The sequence below is a fragment of the Gobio gobio genome (assembly GCF_949357685.1).
Source record: "Gobio gobio genome assembly, chromosome: 4".
Taxonomy (NCBI): domain Eukaryota; kingdom Metazoa; phylum Chordata; class Actinopteri; order Cypriniformes; family Gobionidae; genus Gobio; species Gobio gobio.
In genome coordinates, this window is record NC_137100.1 from 26379756 (window position 1) to 26402937 (window position 23182).

At 38.2% G+C, this 23182-nt stretch overlaps 1 protein-coding gene across 2 annotated transcripts in view; it reads left to right on the forward strand.

Annotated features, from left to right (window-relative positions):
• Nucleotides 1–19585, forward strand: part of arb2a (ARB2 cotranscriptional regulator A) — a 227044-nt gene extending 207459 nt beyond the window's left edge. Inside the window, exon 11 of one of the 2 annotated variants that reach the window (XM_079813949.1) lies at nucleotides 17611–19585. In XM_079813949.1, coding sequence (XP_079670075.1) covers nucleotides 17611–17759 — 149 coding nt within the window. In that variant the 3' untranslated portion in view covers nucleotides 17760–19585. The remainder of the gene's footprint in view (nucleotides 1–17610) is intronic. The other variant, XM_079813948.1, reaches the window with a different exon arrangement.
• The last annotated feature ends 3597 nt before the right edge of the window (nucleotides 19586–23182 follow it).

Below are 23182 nucleotides of genomic sequence, written 5' to 3' on the forward strand. Positions count from 1 at the left end.
ATTTCCTCATTTCGAATAAACGGCGGCACGTTGGATATCGTTACTCTAGTTGTCGGAGCAACAAGCGGTGAGATAATAAGAAAATCGCCACTTACCACGATTCCGTCGCTTATCAATTGATTTATTATGTCTTGCTTCTCGAAAAAAACCACCACTGCTTTATTCATCCTGGATGCTGTAGTAATGTTTTCATACCCAACTTTTTCTCCGATTGCCATCAACACGTCTTCGACGGTGACGCCCTGAGCCGGTACGCACCTGATTCCATGGCGGAGCGACACCTGTGACACTATCCCCGCAGGGTTAGACGCCATCCCGGTGCCGCCTCAAAAACACTCACAAACACTCACAAAACAAACCAAATGCTATTTTAGGGAAAAAACAAACATTCATAAACTTTAGAAACATAAAAAAAAAAAAAAGACAAAAATAGCAAAACAAAAGAAAAAAAAAAACGAAATCAAATCGTTCTCTCCTCATGAGCACCCTCAAACCACACGCACCCCAACACTCCCAGCATGCACAGAGAGAGAGAGAGAGAGAGAGAGAGAGAGAGAGAGAGAGAGAGGGGGGGGGGGGTTAAAACGCCTCAAGTGAACGTAAAGTTCTTGAAGGTCTTGAAGTGACAGCAGCCTAATAAACTGCTGTCTGTCATTAAGGATAATTAAAGAACAAAAGAAAAGGAAAATCACTCACTCACTCACTGCTCTTGAATGAATAACTTTAATAAAGCAATAAGCCCCAAGAAGCCATGGTTTACAGTGAATTTATAACCGCTAAGGGGCGTTGTTACACTCTAAAAAAAAGGTTCTATATGGCACCAAAAATGGTTCTTGGCTCTTAATCATAGGGGAACCTTTTTTAAGTGCTATATAGCACCAATTTTGGTGCTTCTTCAGCGGTTCTTCAGAGGTTCTTCACCGGTTCTTTGACTAAGGTGCTATATAGCACCTCTAACTGAAGTGAAGTGACGTGTGGCCAAGTATGGTGACCCATACTTGGAATTTGTGCTCTGCATTTAACCCATCCAAGTGCACACACACAGTAGTGAACACACACACACCGTGAACACACACCCGGAGCAGTGGGCAGCCATATTGCTGCGGCGCCCGGGGAGCAGTTGGGGGTTCGGTGCCTTGCTCAAGGGTCTCACCTCAGTCGTGGTATTGAGGGTGGAGGAGGGTGCTGGTTATTCACTCCACCAACAAATTCTGCCGGACCTGAGACTCGAACCTGCAACCTTCCGGTTACAAGTCCGACTCTCTAACCATTAGGCCATGACTGCCCCTAAACTAACTAAGGTGCTATATAGCACCGCTACCATATACAGAACATGTTAAGATATGATGCTATATAGCACCAAAAGTGGTTCCTCTATGATTACGATGAAGAACCATTTTTGATGCCATATAGAACCTTTTTTTTTTTTTGAGTGTAGGCACGACGTGGAGCGTCCCTTTAGCTGTTATAAATTCACTGTAAACCACGATTTCACTGGGCTTTTTTTATAAAACGGTTATTCCATATATGTAGCAAGGTTTCATAAAATAAAACAAAGCAAATAAAATGTAATTATATTAATAACAATATTATTCTTCTGCCAAACAATGTAGTTCTTCAGAAACCGTTTTCTGTCCATCTCTTTCCACCACTCATTTACACTTAGCCCACCCAATAAATCAAAATTCACAACAAAATCTGACATTTTGAAACCGGTCCTTTGTCTCAGAAATACTGATAGCGGAATGGTTGCTAAGCAACAAACAGACGCAGCAACATACACACTCAGTGGCGCAGCGATACTTATGTGATGTGGTCAGCTGTATGTTTTCAGGAACTTTACAATGACTTCGAACACGGCTCAACCAATCAGAATCAAGAACCCAGAACTAACCGTATAATAATGAGGATTAATCTATATTAAATGTATAATTTATGAAGTAAAGACAGTGTTTATTAACTGCACAAATACAGAAATGATTTAAGATATTATTCAATTTCTCTATTTACCTTCTAAGAAAATCTTAAACCACTGATTACAAGATTACATGGGTCAAAAACAATCACTTTTGTGCATTTTAGCAGGGCAGGTAAAAATCTAAACCGGCCCAACTGGACCAGTAGAAAAAAACCTTAGCGTTGAGCCCTGAAATATTAAAGGCACACTATGTAATTTTCGCCGCTAAAGGTCACTCATTCAAAACAAAGGTAGCTTTATGACGCTGTGAATGAGCGTGGAATCATGGGAGTTGATGTCCTCACCTCCACAACCAATTTAAAGGAATCCGACCGACTCTGGCAGAAATCATGTTCATGGATAAGCAAATGTATTAAAGATTTATTAATGTTACGGTGGTATGAAGCAGGGTTGCCCAGAGACATGGGATCGAATGCCAATGAGAGAGACCTGCATGAAACACCGTTCTTGAGTCCAGCGGAGCTTTTATTATGCTTATGCTGCAGTCGACCGCTTCCGCTCTTTACATTTGCGTATGTGGGATAACGCATCGCTGTTTTACATGGTTACAACAATCAGACTGAATATATAACATTATAACATTACTCTGTGCGTTCGCTCGGTGGCTGGTATGAGACACTTGTTGCACATTGCATTAATCTAGATCAATATTAGAATGTCATTAATAAAAAAACTGGATGACTAAATAATTGTTGCTAAATGACATGCAATTAATTTAAAAATGTTTGATGGAGAAAGCTCTTTCTTATGCTATGTTAGCCACTTGACAAAATAGTGTTGTCTCTGAGACGTGGTAAAACCTGGTACTTGTTATTTTGGAGATTCAATGTGAAAGTATTGCAACATCAAAAGGTGCGATTAACTGTGTTTGATTACAGAAAAATTACGATTCATGCAGGGGTTTTTTTGTGTGTGTGTGTGTGTGTACGTACATGTTTTTCTTTCCCGGTGGGGACTGAATGCACACAGACTCATGGGGACTTGGGTCACAGTGGGGACCTAATTTGAGGTCCCCATGAGGAAACAAGCTTATAAATGTAATATAAATCTTATTTAAAAAAAAAAAAAAAAATTTTTATGTATTGTAAAACTGCAGAATGTTTTTGTGTGATAGGTACGTTTAAGGTTGGGTTAATGTAGGGCATAGAATATAGAGTTTGTACAGTATAAAAACCATTACGTCTATGGAGAGTCCACACATAGATAGTAAACCATGACAGGTGTGTGTGTGTGTGTGTGTGTGTGTGTGTGTGTGTGTGTGTGTGTGTGTGTGTGTGTGTGTGTGTGTGTGTGTGTGTGTGTGTGTGTGTGTGTGTGTGTGTGTGTGTGTGTGTGTGTGTGTGTGTGTGTGTGTGTGTGTGTGTGTGTGTGTGTGTGTGTGTGTGTGTGTGTGTGTGTGTGTGTGTGTGTGTGTGTGTGTGTGTGTGTGTTATAACAGAAATATCTTATTTTTATTCCTACATCTTTTATCTCTAATTACAATTCTTTGTCATATATGAATGAGAAATATGTGTTATTGTTTTTCCATGGTCTCTGTCCTCTCAATCTCTTGACAGAAGCCAGTCTCTTCTCTGTCACTCCAGGGTCACTGTACGGGTGGACTCTTGAGTTTAGGGTCAGACTGGGGTCAGAGACAGAGACCGACAGATCTACAGTATGCAGATAACCATCAGGTTGCATACGTTTGAAGCTACTAAATCGAGCAGAAATAAACTGAGCAGAAATGTTTGTTTTTTTTTTTCATTCTAAAACTGTACTTCGAAATTCAGCACTCAAAATGAGAATTAATCTTACAGCACCAATTTTGAATCCCTCAAACATCACATTATTATTGTTATTTTGCTATCCTAACTGTGCACTAGTTGCATTTTAATTTTTGTGCATTCAGCATTGTTTTTATGTTGTCTGTGACCCTATCAGAACAAATCTGTGACCTATTTTTGCTTCGTGACCCACCAGCTGAAAACCACTGCTCTGTTTCGGGACAAACAGAGGAAATGCATTTTAAACATCGTCTGTCTACCATTTGCTGCTTCACTGTCATAGAAGCCCCCTGCATGGCTCCTGGACGGGCCCCTGACGCAGGACCCACGCATACAGGAGGTTGTTAGGAAGTTCCTCTCAATTAGCATCCTTTTAGTCACTGTGGACTGACCTTAAGCTGACTGTTGTGCTTTCCTTGTTCCTTCAGTCAATGTAAACATTAATGTCCTCTTCATTTGAAGCCCTGCCACTGAGCCAAGTGTAATAACATCGTTCATGGGTTTGATGTGAAAGACGTGTGTTCTGTGTGGGTGTGTTGTGTTGTGAAGAAGGGGAATGTGGCGACTGTAACAACATGTTCTAGTTGTTTCCTCTTATGCGTTAGACTGCAAATCCTTTTTGAAAACAAGAGCACATTGACTCCAGAATGGAATCTGACTTTGTTGAAATTGTCTTGTGTGTAGAGGTGGCTCTGGATGGTTGAATAGTCAACTTGGGAGTTTTTTTTTCGTTTTTAGTAGGGATGCATGATATATCTGTACCATAACGGTTATCGGCTGATATGGGATATTTTGGAATATCCAGTTTTTATTGAATAGTTTTATTTGTGCATATTTTTTTTATTTTCATTACCTTTGCCGTCATGTAACACCTGCTTAAAGGTAATTTAAAAAAAGACATTTGACATATTTTATTAATCAAATTAAAAAAAGCTTAAACACATTTAAAATGTATCCTGTAACAATGCCTTACCATGGAATTAGTACTTTAAAACCATTTAGTGGGCTCAATTTTTGTGATATCAACTTCAAATTTGGAACAGACATACATGCTTTAGTTTTATTGCAATTTCAGGGTTTAAATTTAAAATACACCGATCAGGCATAGCATTACGACAGGTGAAGTGAATAACACTGATTATCTCTTCATCATGGCACCTGTTAGTGGGTCGGAAATATTAGGCAGCAAGTGAACAGTTTGTCCTTAAAGTTGATGTGTTAGAAACAGGAAAAATGGGCAAGTGTATGGATTTGAGTGAATTTGACAAGGGCCAAATTGTGATGGCTAGACGACTGGGTCAGAGCGTCTCCAAAACTGCAGCTCTTGTGGGGTGTTCCCGGTCTGCAGTTGTCAGTATCTATCAAAAGTGGTCCAAGGAATTAACAGTTGTGAACCTGTGACAGGGTCATGGGCGACCAAGGCTCATTGATGCACATCAATGGACCGGAAGGCTGGTCCTTGTGGTCCGATCAAACAGGCGAACTACTCTACCTCAAATTGCTTAAGACGTTAATGCTGGTTCTGATAGAAAGGTGTCAGAATACACAGTGCATCACAGTATGGGGCTGCATAGCCGCAGACCAGTCAGGGTGCGCATGCTGACCCCTGTCCTCCGCTGAAAGCACCAACAGTGGGCACGTGAGCATCAGAACTGGACCACGGAGCAATGGAAGAAGGTTGCCTGGGTTTGGCGGTTCAGAGCACACTTGTTGACTCTGCACATTGCTTATTTTTAATATAAAAAATTAACTTAACCAATTATGATTCTGAAAGAAAACGCAACTGAGAGTCTGTTGCTGTAGAAACAAACACAACTTTCATGTGCATCTGATTGATACACAAACCGCTAACAGCTAACAGTTTGCTTCATACATTCCGTAGGTCAAACACTTACCTTACTCTGTCCATGCACTAAATGCACATCCTTAAAAGAGAGCAGATGTCATAGTTATATGTATTTGCTTTGACATTGGACCCATTACAGTGGTATATAATTACATTTCTGAACACAATTTTTGCTAGGGATAATTCAGTATCGCTGAATATTGGTAGGGACATGTCCCTTCTAAATTCAATGCCCTTGTTACAGCCAACAAAGCACCTCTTTTGTAACATTAGCTAGGTCACACAAGCCTGTTATGCTTTCAGTCGGAATAAAGGGTAAATGCACATGGAGAAATGGTTCACTTTTCATATACTGTATGTTCACACATTCTAAACACATCAACCAGCACCACAGTGAAATATTTCGATTATATCAATGAAATGAAATCAAAACAAGTATTCACTCGCCACACACTCACGGTCACTCGCTCATATCCGTGGCATCAGTACACATCATGTCTTCTTTTACACACACACGCGCACACACTCTGTCCGGGGTCATCCCCTGCTCATGCTGAGTGTGTGTGAACCCCATTAGCACATTCCCAGATAGTGGCCAGGGTACTCTTATCTCTCTCCACCCATTAATTACACTTTGTTCCCCTAAGTGATCTATTTCTGCTCCTCCCCGCCCCTGCGGCCCACTCCAGGACTATCTCCTACACCTCCACACAGCCACACAACACACACATACACACACGCACCAGATAAGAGTGCTAATGTGAGGCAAGCAAGGTCAGCCTGCCTTCCTCGCTGATGTGAAGTGTGGGTCCCGTGCATTAGCCGCTAGCCTGTCTGCCACCCGCTTTGCATGGGGCCGCTCTGAAGATGCCCCCGTAATTACAGATGACAGCACAGCGAGAGGCTGATCGCCCTCCTTTGCCTCCACTTGGGTTGGAGGAGACAGCCTTCTGAAAGCTCCACCTGGAAAGTATGTCATGGAGCACTCTTGCGATGCTAAACACATGTGAATGCTGTGTACTTAGTTTTGGAGCGAGTAATCCAGCTTCAGATCACACTTCCAAGTCCACTGTGTTAGTGAGCGACGCCAACTGCAAACTATGCCAGCTAGTCAGCGAGGGGTGCTTCACTGACCACTGTCTGTATGGCTACTAGACGTTTTAGAATGGACTTTAAAGACTATACTGCCGTACTAAATGATTTAACAATTTATAGACCCTTTTCACAGACTGTGATGACGGGTTTTAACGGTTATCATTATCGTAAATCCTGCAAAGTTTTTATGTATGTACATTTATAACACTAATACTTTGTATTATATTACTTTTGCATCAAATTACAAAAAAAACAAGTAACCGCTGCTATGAGGGTGTTTCTAACACAGGTAAAAATGAACATCTTTATCTCTTTTCACTGCCGTTATCAATCTCACTCACTTTTTTCCCTCTTTTTGAAAAATGTGAAATCACTATTTTGGAGTTTTTCTTTTGCTATTTGAGCATATGGGGACACAAAAAATATATTTAATGTATACTCTCATTCACCGCTATAAAATTTAACCCAACTATGACGACTTCCGCTCTGAGAAACCCAGAAATGTGAAAAGGGTCTATTAAATTAATTTGACACTAGTCTTACATACATACTCTGTAACTCGCGATACATGAGGGAATTTTAGAGGGGATATATATATATATATATATATATATATATATATATATATATATATATATATATATATATATATATATATATATATATATATATATATATATATATATATATATATATATATATATATATATATATTATCAAATTACAAAACAAATTTAGGTTTTAAGTTGAAACTTGTAAGAAGCATTGTAATATAATTGTACAGAAATGTCACCATACACATTCTTTGTTTTTCTCAGTATACCTGTGTTGAAGTATCTCAGAGGACAATGGGCTGCCCCATCAAAATATGGTTCCTTTCAAGGTTCCCTGTTCACCTGAATATCTTATGAAGTTTTTTTGTTTTTTTTCCCCCTTGCCGAAGTTGCCTTTGGCTCACGGGGTGCATTAAGAAACGATTCTCCATTAAGCTGTTCGAAAAAAGATGAATTATGAAAAGCACAACACAGACCTTGAATTGGGTTAAGGCATCCACCTTGAAATGAAAAAAAAAACCAAAAAAACTTTGAACTTGAGCCGATGCAGTGTACATGTAATAATACTTTGCTAAGTCGGTTTCTTCAATTATTGTCCTGCTGCGTCGTGTGCTTGACTCAATCTCTGCATTAGCCTGTGGTTTGATTTACACTCTGTTGCATCATCCCACATGCGCTCACACCTTCCAACTAAACCAAGGCTTGAAATATGTCCAGCACAAAAATCAATTTTCGTGAATCAGTCTACAAACACACCCATTTCATAGACCTATCTCACTGTTAGCAGAATCCATTGTCTTCTTTAGTTTACACAGTGTTGGTATGGATGCTGCATGACTGCTGAACTCTCTTCGGCCCCTGACTCCTGCTGCTCCTTTAGTAAACACACTCAAGCACTGTGTTCTTATTTATGTATTGATCCGCCATTGATTTCCTGCACCCCTTCTCTCTCTCACACTTTCTCAGGCAGTGTTATCAAGGTAGCAGCAACTGTAGGGTTCCTCTGTTACTTCAGAAGATGCTCATCAGGTTTAGTGTGGAGGTCTCTGTATTAGGAAGTGAGGGCATCTAGGTTGGAGAGTTACTGAAATAACATTATTTTGTCATCAGGTCTCTTTGATTATATGGTGTGAGTCAGACCAACTGTATCTAACTGCAGTTTAAAAGTTTTAAATATATTAATACTTGTATTTAGCAGAGATGCATTCAATTGATCTAAAGTGACAGTGAAGACATTTATAATGATACAAAAGTTTTCTATTTTACATAAATGCTGTTCTTTTGAAAATACTGAAAAAAACGTATCACTGTTTCCACAAAAATATTAAGCAGCACTGTTTTCAACATTGATAATAATAAGAAATATGATTTCTGGAGGATCTCGTGACACTGAAAACTGGAGAAATGGCGGTTGCACTTTATTTTAAGGTGACGTAGTTACATTGTACTTAATCAAATAAGTACTGAGTAATATTAATTTACTACATGTACTTACTATAGAATTATGCTTTGGGTTAGGGTTTGGTTTAGGCTTAGTTACTTATGCATAATTTCCTGTTCAAAGTATAATAAGTAGTACATAGTAATGTGTAACTTGCGTGAAATGGCTGCTGAAAATTCAGCTTTGCCATCATGGAAATAAATTACATTTGAAAAATTGTGAACGGTAAACTTTTGAATGGCAGTGTGTACTTTCTCTAACATTGCGTCCTACCCAGGTGCTGTAAGACAAGTCGTATTTTGTTGGTCATTTGGTTTCTATCAATCTGGGCAGGCAAATTTTCACTCTTGGTGGACATATAAATATTACTTTTCACTGGAAGTCTGTTATATCTGGTTTGTAAACAGAATACAGGTTTAAGGGGAAAAGCACTGGAAGAAGGTTGTTGCCTTTTCTAAGGATTGCTATTGTTTTCTTCATTTTATCTGATTTGTAGCATCTTGTCATGTCTTTGTAGCCTTATCTAAATAGAGACTAAAGCTGCATCCCGTTTGGGCTTTTAAATGTACTGTTTTGTAGATACTCTGTCCATATTTTCAAATGTGAGAGAGGAAAGAATAATAAAAAAAAAAAAAAAATGGAATTGACCAGAGAGTTGTGTCAAATGATGCACATGCAGTGATGTTTGATGTTGTCAACAATTTCAGTGGAAATGTGCAAATGTTCACGCGGTCACCATCGCAAATGTCCCCATGTACTGAATCCAAATGCATTGACGGTTTTTGGAGGGCTTTTGTCTGCAGTGCCAATTTCATCAAACAGTATCTAACACCTCTCATCTCTGTATGTGCAATTTTGCAAGTGATGTGCTGTGTTATTGTACACTCTTGACACGCTGTCTTGTGCTGGTGCTAAAGCCTGTGTGAATTAACCCTCTGTGTACCTGCACAGTGTTGATCACAGATCCTCATTAATCCTCAGTTCATTTGCGACAGCTCTTATTCCACCCCCTTTCTCACCTTTTTGTGAAATCAAATGGTAATTTTTTTAAAGAGTTTATTATTATTAATGAATTTATATAAGAATATATTTTTGCCTATACAGAATATTGACCATGTGTGCATTTATAACTAATAAAGTGTGCAATGGCTATACCATTCTTTTATTTTCTTCTCTTTTCTTTTTTTTTCTTTTGTTCTGTTTTGACAAATGTTTACCCATCAAATTCTGCATTTTTGACAACAAAAAAAAACAACGTTTAGTTTGGGGGAGTTTATTTTTTATTTATTTATTCAAAATTAATTTCTGTTTTATCTGGTACAACAAGAACTTTCCCTTTCTATTTTCACATGACCAGCGTTATTTTTAAAATATTTTTCATTTGTATTTTTCATTAAATAAATAGAAAAATAATGTGTTACTTATTTGAAAATGTAGCTTCTATATTGTAAATGCATTAATGACTTTTTACAAAAAATTTGTGCCGGGCAATCGATTAATCCACTCCTCCATGTATATATTTAAGAAAAATGTTATATTTATATATATATATATAATTATATTATATGATACATTATATTATATATACAGTATATACATTTTCTTAAATATATACATGAAGGAGTGTGTATTTATGTATACATTATAATTATTCACAGTATATTATGTAAACACAAACTTTTATTTTGGATGCGATTCATCGCGATTAATCGATTGCCCATGCAGCACTAAAACAATTGTAACCTTATTTAGCATGCATTACTTGATATCCTCAATATCGATGGCATACGTCAAAGTACTATTTGTAAGTGCTGCGAAACACATCAGTGCTAAAGCAGAGTTCATTCATCGCTTTTACCTTAACCGTAAGGCTTCGGTCACTCTTCCACAGACCCCTTAATGAATATTCTAGTACTGTAATGATGAGCAACTGGGGCTTAGGAGTTGTTTGCACTCCGGGTCTCTCCGTCATTCTTGTTTATTTTTCGCTTTCCCCTCTGGAGTCGGCTCTGACATCTGCAGGCATTTTTATCTGCGGCTAACTTAATTATGCTACTGTGGACTTAGGCTATTTGACTTGCTAACAAATTAGCCCTCAAATTAGCCTTGCTATCTGTGTTCCTTCTCCGCTGTCTGGTTTGTCATTTTTGAATTCCTCTGTGATTCTTGATTTCCTTTATTACAGGCTATTCTATCGAGGAGCAAACAGAGTGGGCACAGTCAGGCTGGATAATGAAGCGCTAGTCTTCTTGCAAAGTGCTAGCCTGGGCTAATGACTAGCTTTAGTCAGACTGGTAAAACGGATTCAGACACCCAAGCGCCATCATTAGATTTTCTCTCCTGAATACTCACAAAGCTGCAACAGAATAAGCCACTGCCAATAGTTATGGGTGCCTTTGGTGGGTACAGTAACCTGCGGTATGATTTGACTTAGTGTCCCCCAGAGTCTCAAACACTTGCGCTACACATCCCACACTGGCCCCTGCTCTCCGGTTATCTCGTAAAGACTCCATTCCAGCTCTATAAAATCTGGCGGCTTTATTACAGCTAAGTCAAGGCGCCCACTCTCTCTCTCTCTCTCTCTCTCTCTCAAAAAAAAAAAAAAAAAACTGCACCGCTGCAAGGGAGGAGCAGCTCAGGGACGCACACTGGAAATGTGTTCTGGAGCTCATTCTCTTGCAGCCTTTCCTCCTTTCCAAACTTGAATAATGTGAAAAGAGTGGAATGAAACTTCATTTCATAGCATTCGTCTCCCTCTCTCCCTTCATTCACTCACTCTTTACCCCCTCTCGTTTTGTTTCCAACTTTATAAGTGAATTGTAGGTTCTCTCAGCAGGCCCTGAAGCCACACGTTCGCTTTCTCATTTATGGATGTGTAATGAGTTCTGCCTCTGTTTGCTCTTACAACAATAACAAGTAAAGTAATTAAAAGAGGCAGAGGAGGGGGGAAAACAAGGGGAACCCAACGGCAGGCAGGTCCTACGTTCGGGCAATTGACAGAGAGACTTTTTGATGAAATCGTAGGTGTGCGTGCATATTTTTTCCCTTTTCTATTTGCAATTTTAAGTGCTTTTTTTCAAATGCATTAATTTAATTAGATATAATGCAAACAAAGCACGCTCTAGTTGCAACGGTAATATTCGCTCCTGGCATCTAACGTGAAGAGGGATGAGTCGTGTTCTCGGAGGGCAGTGGGTTTATGCGTTGGGGGACTGACGGGTGGGGGTTGGCTATAGAGTATATTTAGATTTAATTAGTTGTGTCACGAATCGTAGCATCTCCATCAACGGAGAGCCGCGTTAACACGGCGCGCTAGAACGTTGACACCTGTTCTGGCCTCGTTTGTCCTCGAGCCGACTCTCTCAGATCGCCTCTCAGATGTTCAGGCATGCATGGCGAAACCGCCAAACCGCTAGAGCATAGAGCAAACAAATATCAGAGAGCGTTAGGACTGGAAATCTAACCCCTATGCCAACAGGGACACAGATAGCAAATAGACTCCGCAGCCTCGTGCAAAGTATAGTTTCCCCCTGCTAGTGTTACTCTGACTATAGTTCCTCCTAGTTTGGAGTAAAAGTATAAGTCGAGGATATAATTGTGCAATGTACGTAAGGAAGACACTCACGCACGCACCCAAACGTAAAGCTACCATAACTGCAAACAATCACGCTAAAACAATTAGAGGTTGAAATATTTTAATTACTAGAATATCAGATACCGTAATTTTTCAACAACTGTGTAATTACAACATGTAAAATGCCTGGCAATGAAATCAAATAATTTTGACAAATAAATAGAATATGCCAGTTGTGCTCAATCAATTAGGAGGCGCATTTGAATGCCACGCTACAGATGGAGACCAATTACAATCAGCACACTTTGATACTTTTTACTCTCTCCGAGTGTTACTTGCGGCGGTGCTTTGACTGCTCATTCACTCGAGCATCGTTCACTCATGAGCATTTTACCATCACACGCGATTACCATTTGTAACGCTTTTGGTGAGGGGAGAAAAAGGAATTGCCGATAGCTAAAGCCTGTCTTCCTTGATTTATTGTTGACATGAATGTTGAAAGAGTGCTTGTGTTTGTGTGTGCGTGCGCGTGTGTGTGTATAAAGGAGAGAGAGAGAGAGAGAGAGAGAGAGAGAGAGAGAGAGAGAGAGAGAGAGAGAGAGAGAGAGAGAGAGAAAGTGTGCTTGTCACCGGGACACTATATTTCAAACGCTATTTGTCACAGTGAGATCAAAGAACTACTAAATTACCCTCAAAGGTATCCAGCTGAATCATGTAATGGTTCATTATAAAGATTTGGATCTGCATCTGGAAGACGTCTTAACGGGGTAGTGAAATATGAAGCTTCATTATTACAAATACAGTGGTCAAATGGAGTCCTGTGAAGTAACGCTGATAACAGTGGCCTGGTGTGAGCGCTGGTGGGTTGGTGCTCATACTGTGAGGTGCATTGTTAAAGATGAGGATATCAAAGCATAGTGTGTGTAAGCATTTTTATGTTGTGAGGGGTGTCGGGGTCGTGTGGATGCCTGCTGGAGTATTTTCACTCAAACTAGTTCAAAAGGTGCAGCTCTTTCTCTAATTGCACAATTACACATGCAGAATTCATAATTATGATGCTCACAGAAAGCACAGCAGTTTGTACATGTAATTTTATTTGATTTTCTACATTATCATCTTTAAGAATTTGGGTGTTACTGAATTGTCAGGTTTAGTACTTAAGCTGTCAATCTGTGTGTGTGTGGGGGGGGGGGGGGGGGCTGCTTGTTTATTTGTTTATTAGCTTATGTCTGTAAATATTATATTTTTCTTATATAACTTTTTATTCAGAAGGATCATGTGACACTGAAGACTGGTGTAATTGCTGATGAAAATTCAGATTTTCATCACAGAACTAAATTATATTTTAAAGTATATTAAAATAGAAAACCATTCTTTTAAATTTTAATAATATTTCACAACTATTTTTGATCAAATAAATGAGGCTTGACATAAAATAGTTCTTACATTAAAAATAGTAATGTTTCCAAACTTTTGACCGGTTGTGTGTGTGTGTTTATATAGTGTGTGTGTGTGTATGTGTGTATGTATGTATATATATAATAAATAAATAAATAAATATATATATATATATATATATATATATATATATATATATATATATATATATATATATATATATATATATATATATATATATATATATATATAGTGTGTGTGTGTATGTATGTATATATGTATATATATATAATAAATAAATATATATATATATATATATATATATATATATAAATATAAATAAATAAATTTAGTTTTATTTTAAAATATATATATGTAAATATAATTGTTCTTCTTTTAAAATACATACAAAAATATTTCTTTATTTACTGGCCAATGCATTTTGCATTTAATACAATTTTTAACACTTTACAAGGTTAATAATAAACTAACCATGAGCAATACATGTGTTACTGTATTTGATCATCTTTGTTAATGTTAGTTAATAAAAATCCAGCTGCTCATGGTTTGTTCATGTTAGTTCACAGTGCATTAACTAATGTTAACAAGATTTTAACAAAGTATTAGTAAATGTTGAAATTAACATTAACAAAGGTAAATAAATGCTTCATAAGTGCAGTTCATTATTAGTTCATGTTAACTAATGTAGTTAACTAGTGAACCTTATTGTAAAGTGTTACAATACAATTAATAAAATTGTGATTAATTAAACTGATTAATAAAATGTTATCATAGGAAATAAAAGCATTTTATGTAATTTAATAAAAGTTAATTTTGTTGATTGTCATAATTTCCATGTGCTGTAATTGCAGCATAAAAGTTTTGTCATTGCTTTAATAGTCTCTTTCCCAATTGCATGTTAATGGATTTTTAATAGTAGCGTGCCATTATTTGTAAGACATGAAAGGAATTATAAGGCCCATCCCTCTTACTTTTAAGAACTCAATTTTTTTTTATAAATCCCCCAGATGAACAGAAAAGCTTGTGAAAGAGAAGGAAAAAAAACTAAAGGACCAGAACAAGAGGCTTTTCCTACTTCTATGTGGTAGACATTGCTCTCTTTATTGAAAGATGACATTTAATCAATGGCCACCTCTTTAAATGGCATTCATTTAATTTGTGGGCTAGCCAGGCACGGCTGTCCTCTTTCCCATTCTTTGTGTGCCTATGCGAGTAAATGACGTAACCGTGACACACCGCGGCACACATACACTATTGATTACACTCAACACATCTTGGCAATTAAGAGATGGCAAGGTAGAGTAATAAAGGGTCATTAGTGTGGCATGCTTGTGAACCCTCATCAAAGGTGATGTCGCCGGCAGGGGCGGAGCTCCCACAGGGTCGCCACGGGGGCTCGCCGCATTTGCATATCTGCTCGGAGACGCACTGTAGCTGACCCCGTGGCTGGGATCAGTATGAGTCGCTCTCGTCGATCAGGGGTTCACCACAGGTTCAAGGTAACAAAAAGTGAACCCTTCGCCATTAATTGGTCCTGAAAAAAAAAAACAGAGAAAGAGAGAGACAAATAAAAAGGTTAGTTGGGAAAGGTGAGGGGGCCTGGAGTGGAGGGAAAGTAAAAGCTGTCTGCTCCAAATTGGGTATGAATTATAAATAAGAGCAGTGGAGGCAATGTCTTCTCCTCTAGAGTGGTGTTGTGCCAGGACCTACACCACTAAAGAGATTGTTTGGGCAGAAGGTATCGACTCGCTGATCGTCAGCTTGGTAAACTTGACCTGAGGCACTGATCATTGGCCGAGCTAGAGAGACTCAACATTCTCACACACACACACACCTCTTTCCCATCACACCACGGCTATCTTCATCAATACTACCCAGACTGGGGTCAATGTAATAAACATGGAGGTCAATATCATGGCCATCTGAGTACACTTTTGGCATGGGCCTTAAAGTTGGTCTTTAATTGGATCCCTCCGGGCAAGTTCATGCACCAGTTGCAATGTTGAGGGAAAAGAATGAAAAATCATGATTGAGGGGGAAAAGCACTGCAGTCTGATCCTCTTTGTTCCACACAAACTGATGCAGACGTGTATCAAGGCAGTCGTACGCTTTAAGCTGCGTACATTGTGAATGGTTCAAAGTGGAATTAATCTAGCCGAAGGTCTATTCAACCGTTCTCACAAATAGCCCAATAAATAAACAGACCAAATGTACTTCTTTGGAGCTTCCGTGCCAGACGCTACCTGCCTGAAAGTGCTGCATTATGAGGGCTGTGAATGGCTCTTGGGGGACTTTGAAAGGTCCGATGAGGACTTTAGGTGTTCATGTCACTTCACCTGGATCCAATGACCCAAACATGGGAATTCTTTAACCTGCTGCCACAGAGGGAAAACTGAGCCGTTTTGTGGATTAACTGATAGGTGTATCGAAATCAAGAGAGAAAATGTAACCTTCCATGGATAGTAGCCTTTCCATCCATTGTCCTTAAGTGTGCAGTATCTTAATAGATGGAAAACGTTGTGTCTGAACACAGCACACGACACTGGGTCCAAAGATTTTGCTTGCCAACAGACATACTAAACTATTTAGAGTATGAACGGTCCCTCGCATATCACTCTCATCATCTAAGTGCCCTAGAGACCTCAGTAGGAAGTGTTAAAGGTATAGTTCGGCCAAAAATTCTATCACCATTTACTCGCCCTCATCCAAACCTGCATGACTTCCTTTTTTATGCAGAACATTAACCCTTAAATGCATGAATGTTTAGCCAATCATTATTACATATTCGGGTCTATAGCGACCCGGATCTATATCTAACACGGATGGATCTCTACCTGTTGCGATAATCTAAAACTCTCCTGATATTAGAGTAACAATTACAGAAGGATTAAATAAAGCATATTGTGTTATCTGTTGGAGCTTGGAAGGGTTTAGTTTGATTTTTATACCATCATCACTGTCCTCGTCAGAGCTCATTTCCCAGCATTTGGCTCATATTCGCGATCTCAAACATATTCTCAAAACTATCATTTTCAACATCTTCAAAATCAATATTTTCTTTGCTGACAGCTTCTTCACCAGATCCACCATCAAGTGACAGTGACAGTAATGTTTGATTGCGTTTGGTACTTGCTCTGCAGCAATTTAAAGTTTTGCTGATGATACTTCCTGTTCTTAGGTTTTCTGCCTGCGCTAACTATGAGTGAAACGTCACTTCATCATTGTGTATCAGACATTTCCACCTTCTGGAATAAAGATGAATTGCACTTATTCAGTCATCAAAGATTCAATTATTGTTGTGCAGAAAAAAATATACTTGCACTGCTACATACCTCAGGTCATTAGCGACCCAATTCAATTTTTACAAAAAATGAATGGGAAAACAGGTTTTTTTTTTTCTTGTTATATTGTTTAGAATGAATTGATTGAGGAATACTAAGAAGGTTTATGTCTAACTTTAAAAATTGAATGAGGAGGGTAGTTAATGAGCATTTTGCATCGTCATGTTTCTGCAGTTGCCCTAAACAGACAAACTTCTCTACAGAGTGCTAGTCACCCTGTGCTCTTGCTGACCACAACGTTTTTGTCCTGTGCCTGCTACCATAGCTGGTCGATTGCAATTCACAACCTCACCGCTAGATGCCACTAAAATGCACCTTTAAAAGGACTTTTTGACCCCTAAAAGTTTCATAGTAGTAAGGGTACTAATCTAGGTACTAATATGCACCATTTTACAAGTACAAGAGTACTGCCCCAGTGACAAGTTGTGCAATTTCTGCAAATTTCAGAGAATAAATAGTCATACAAAGTGAGTAAATAATGACCGTTTTCATTTTTGTGTGAACTTTAAAATATAAATGTGGCTTATTACCTTTACTGTGATTTATAAACACTGTAAAGTATGTTTTTCACATCCACCCTGGTGTTTTGTGTTTTGCAGGTACCGAGAAGCACGAGTTAACATCATGGAAGAGCTTCCAGTCCATCTTCAAGTTCTTCAGCAATGCTCTTAAGGAGCACGAGGATGAGTCCTCCTCCAGCCCGGTCACCACACGCAGCTCCCACCGTATAAAACACGAAGACTTATAGAGGGCTCACAGATCCCAACCTAGAGCCCAGCTTTGTCAACCTCTTATCGTTGCTTTTCTCCTCTGTTCTTTTTATCAAATATTCCTCCTTGAAGCCCTCCTCCCAGTGTATTGTATAACTCTGAGGAGTGTAGGGTCAGCCTGTATACATCAGAATAGCGTTTTGCATTACTTCTGGATGAGTGCAACTGTCAAAGCAATATGGCTTCACTGCTTGTGCCTCCTGTGGGCCGCTGTGTGGATTTGGTGGTGGCCCATCGGTGGCCAGATTAAGGCTGACAGGCGGCGCCGCACACCGCCTCTTGATGCACCTCTAATTATCCTGACATTGTCCTGAACTGAGCTAATGCCTGGGAAGCACCTGCACACACACACGTCTGGCAGGTCCTAGTGCCTGCCTGCAAATTCTTTGTATCTCTCTTTGATTTCCCCCCACGTTGTTTCTTTTTGACCGGGGTCTTACTTGCATTTAAAATACTGGAGCGCTAAGGAATTTTGTATGTCAGATGCTAAAGGCTTACGGGTTGTTCGTTTCATACATCTAACACTTAAAAAAGTAGGAAAAACGCAACTTGCAGACTCACACATCCATTCAATGGCTATCTTAAGACTAGATTAAGAATGACTACAATGAAGTAAGCCATTGACAGCATGACAGATTTAAAGAATCCTCCTCTGTTTTTAAATCCCTTTAGGAATATCTCCCATTAACAGAGCAGATATGTCAGTCTGGGAATATCTTCCTATGCGTCAGGATCAGTGAGATTTAATGTTATCCAAAGTACAAAAGCCATTCCTTAAGATGTTTGCCAATGTAACCTGCCCTTTTTGCAGAGTCCATGACTATTCGGACTGTTTTAACACCTCATTGACATCCCCTGCTAAAGCATGTTATGTTACTGTCTCGGCCAAGACAAGAAACATTGTCTCCTGGACAATGTGGTATTAGCAGAGGCTTAAAGATATGTCGCTCAGGCATGTCAACAGATCACTCTGCTTTAGCTTGAAAATGAATCTCTCAGTAAAAAGGCCTCTCTGGTCTCATCACTTTTTAGAAATAGATCTTGTAATTGGTTATTTAGATTGCTGAAGGTAAGCGATGTAAATAGTGCTTTGTGCAGATTTCATATATAATTTTTTTATCCAAAATAGAGATGTAACTATACGGAATAAATGCAAGACCCCAGATGCTTTCATGTTTTGAAACTATTTTTACAACAAATTAAACTTTTAATATAGGCCTACTTGCCAATATTAATTAGATGCCACTGATGAACTGCAAGTTGCTTATACTGTCTAGTTAAAATGGCTTTACTCCGAACCCCAATATTGTTGCCTTAGGAATGCACACACAAAGTTCATCTTTCATTTTATTTTATTTTTCAAGCGCAGACTGACAAGCCATATGTGAATGTCACTCGCGCTAAGTGCAGCCTTAAACCAAATCGAAAACCTAATTGGTTTGTAAATTATGACTCGTTTTAACAATTAATATTTTAATCGATGAGATTCTAAGTTTTATTGAAACATTTTAGTCCCTCTGGAGAAGTTGTGCTGTTTGCTCCACAAGTGTAATTGTTTGAAATTGTATGAAGAAGTTTTTAATCGCTTTCGGTGGGAATGCATTCAATGAAAACATTGATCATACTTTAACTTCACTTTTCATAAATCGTTCAAATATGTTAGTCTTTGAATTGATGGCAGTTTTGTGCCCTGATTACTTCGTTTCCATATCATTTTGAGTGTATTAATGATCTCCAAACTTGCTGTAATTAAACAAAATTCTTTATAAAATTGGGTGTAACGATCTTTGATTTGAATTGTTGCAATAATGACATGCTTCATTTGTATGTATTTATTTTCACTGCACCTTTGCGAGCAGTTTGATAGACATATCTCACCTTGCACTTGAAGACACCAATGCACAGGGTACTCTTATTTACAACGTAATGATCGTAAAGGCATCACTTTCAACCCAAGAAGTTGTCGGGTTAAAGTTCAACCTGACGGGGGAAAGATCCTCGGAGCCCGATAAAGCCTGTTGCTCCAGCGGCTCTCCTCTCAGCTCTGTTCCCAGGGAAGGTGAGCCTGCTCGGAGAATGACTCGCTCTTCTCACGTATCAGCTGTGGAACTCTATCACGAAAGCTGATATTAGTGTCTAGATCGAGCCCAGGCCTTTACAATGAGACCAATGTTAACCAAAATAAGTGTCAGTCAAAGACGGAGAAGTATCGAATGAAGCCATGTCTTACAGCACCTAGTTTTTTATGTTCCAACTGCCTTTTTTAGACCTTAACTCATGTAACCCGCGGAAATTATGGCACGAGAGGCTGTAGATCAACGTAAAATAATGATGATGATAATAGTAGGATACATCTTTGTAAATTAGAAATTAAATTCGCGGTTCGTTTCATAGGCTACTTCAAAGAAATTGTATATAAAACAAGTTTATACCTTTTGCTATCAAATTGAAGAATAATTCAAGTGGTGTAAATAACTTTTCAATGTACTTTTTACAAATATGAATTTTTCATGAAAATGCCAGAATATGTGATTTGTTTTTAAACTAATGAAATGGCTTTGATACAAGCGTGGGGTCCACTCTGTTTTTTTTTTTTTTTATCACGACAACAAAATGGTGTCTTGCGCCACATTGACTTTGGGGAAAAAAGTTTTCACATAGCCTAAGTTTAAAAAAAAAATAAAGTTGATTCACAGTTTTTTTATATAATGTTTTCATTATTATTATTATTATTATTATTATTATTATTTATCAATAATCAAGTTAACATTTCTTCTGCAAGAATTCCAGATTTTATAGTGAGGTGTTTTTATTGATTTGTGTTTTTTTTATTTTACAATTAAGACAGTTACACCAACTATTCTTTCCCCTCCACAAAAAAGTTGTGTAATTCAGAATAATTAAAAAAAAACATGTTTATCATAAGTGTTGTTGTATGAATTTATTTTTAAGTAACTTAGCGACGCACCATTTAGCCAACGATACTACCTAAAACATAACTGTAAAAAATAATTTGAAAACTCATGTTAACTTCTGAAAAAGCATATACGCTTGCTGTACTCATATAGCAGAAGTAATAAATCCAAGCCATATCCAAGCCATGTATACAATTACAATTTAAAAAACTTTCGACATGTAAGGGTTCTCTTTTTCTTAACTAATTTTGTGATGTTGCCTAATTGTTTTAACACCGTTTAAATTTGTAAAGCTTAAAGTGTGTCAACTGTGGTGGGTTCTGTGCAAACGAATGAGAGCTATGCGGACAGTGTCTAAAACGTAGCTATATCTCGCATTAGAATTGGCATACGTTAAACACTGTGGTAATGTATTCATTTCATCCTCAACACTTTTTATCATCACACTCCCTTCCACAAGAGTCACACTTAACTGCAAAAGAAGTCTATGACGTTCTTGATTGATATTTCAATTTTATCCGCGTTTTGTCACGCACGCTCTCGTCTCCTCCCATACTCTCATGCGCCGCCAAATATGAACTATTCTCAAAGAGCCGAGCACTTGCTGAAGCTGGACTGTCACTCCTCCAGGCCCTTGTCTTCGGGAGTACTTCACCAGATCGCTGTCAGATCTCTATTTGCATAATTATATGCTCGGTTTTGAAGGGAAATCTAGCCCCCAAATTTTACGGGTCAGCAAACGGCAACAATCAATGTTTTATTGTGTCCTGGAGAAAAAGGAAAAAAACTCAAATAATACAACTCGCTCTCAAATTTTCTCTTTTTAACGCTTCAAAATAGTGTATCTATCTATCTATCTATCTATCTATCTATCTATCTATCTATCTATCTATCTATCTATCTATCTATCTATCTATCTATCTATCTATCTATCTATCTATCTATCTATCTATCTATCTATCTATCTCACTGACTGTCCCTTTTTGATTGATTGTTATTAGTTGATATAACACACATAGCCCACACACCCATTCTCACCTCACCCACCCACACGCGCACCTTGGCTCCCTGAAGTTACGCTTTCTCGTCCGTTGATGTCTTGAGAGTGGGAGATGTTTAGGGGTGATCACGCCACACAGAACTGGACAGCTGCTGCTGGCAGAGTCTTGGCTTTTAATGATTTCTTTCAGGTTTCTGTCCCCCCCTTCTGTCTTGGATTCTGATCATTTTAGATAGACAAAGTGTGTGTGAAATTGAGTGGAGCACGTTGCACAAAATGGATCACACTCCTCTTTCTTAACGGAAAAGGGGAAGGCAACTTTCATTAAGTTATGTGAGGATGTCATGATATGCACGAGCAGACAAAAACACAGAGATTCAATTTGTCCTGTGTTGCTATGCAGTGTTTTGGAAACACTTGCTCGAATTATTGCATTTTGAGAATAATTGTAGTAGTCTCACATCCTGGGATCCCAGGTGCTTAATTTAACATGCCGACAGATCCGTTAGGAAAATAATAATAAATACAATAAAAGAAGGATATTTTCTGGATAAATATTGCCCTGCTCTTGCTTGGACAATGATAAACGGACTTTGGAATTCAACAATATGAGCAGGCGCCCGCGTAAACTGATTTCAGCGCAGGTCAGACAATATAATGTCCTGAATTCAGTTTATGTGATGAAAGGGAATGGCGATAAGGCATCAAAACAATTATTAGCTCTGAATCAACTTTTATGTAAAGATAAATTCCCGTCAAATATATTATGTGTCATAAAACAGGACAACGAATGAAAAAACACGTTCCATCTAAAAAAGAAGAAAAAAAAACTTTTATCCCCCCTGTAGGCAACGCCTGTTCGCATAGAGCTAATATTATTTTAGAATACAATTTATTCATTATATTATTCTAACGTCAGCATAATACAGTGGTATTTTTATGGGAAAATAAAAAATTAAACATGACACGAATCATGTTTTACGAATAAAGTTTTTAAAATATTTATTCAGATGTCAGTAGTCTTTGCTTAACGCATTGGCAGTCTTCGTCAAATTATTGTATTCGTTGTTGTAGTTTTCTTCTTTCATATTATTATTATTATTATTAGTAGTAGTAGTAGTAGTAGTAGGCCTAGTAGTAGTAGTAGTATCGTTTTTAAATGTAAAACAGATGCTTTATCTGATCTTTAAAGGGTTTGTGTATAGAACTAACAAGTTGACAAATAATTATAAATGAATAGTAGCTATTAGTAGTAGCCTAGTGTAATAATACTAATATTATTATTATTAATAATAGTGTTGATATTGGTATTAGCATTTATAAGCATGCACTTTTTGCCCATTTAACAGTTGCTTTTAAGGTTTGAACTGCAGTGAGGTATAGCACACATCACTATCCGTCTTGTAGTCCCACACTTGTCTAAAAATATTTTTCGCCACTCAGTTCTTAATAGGGGGCTTTAAGAGCAAGGGCCAGAAGACCTGGA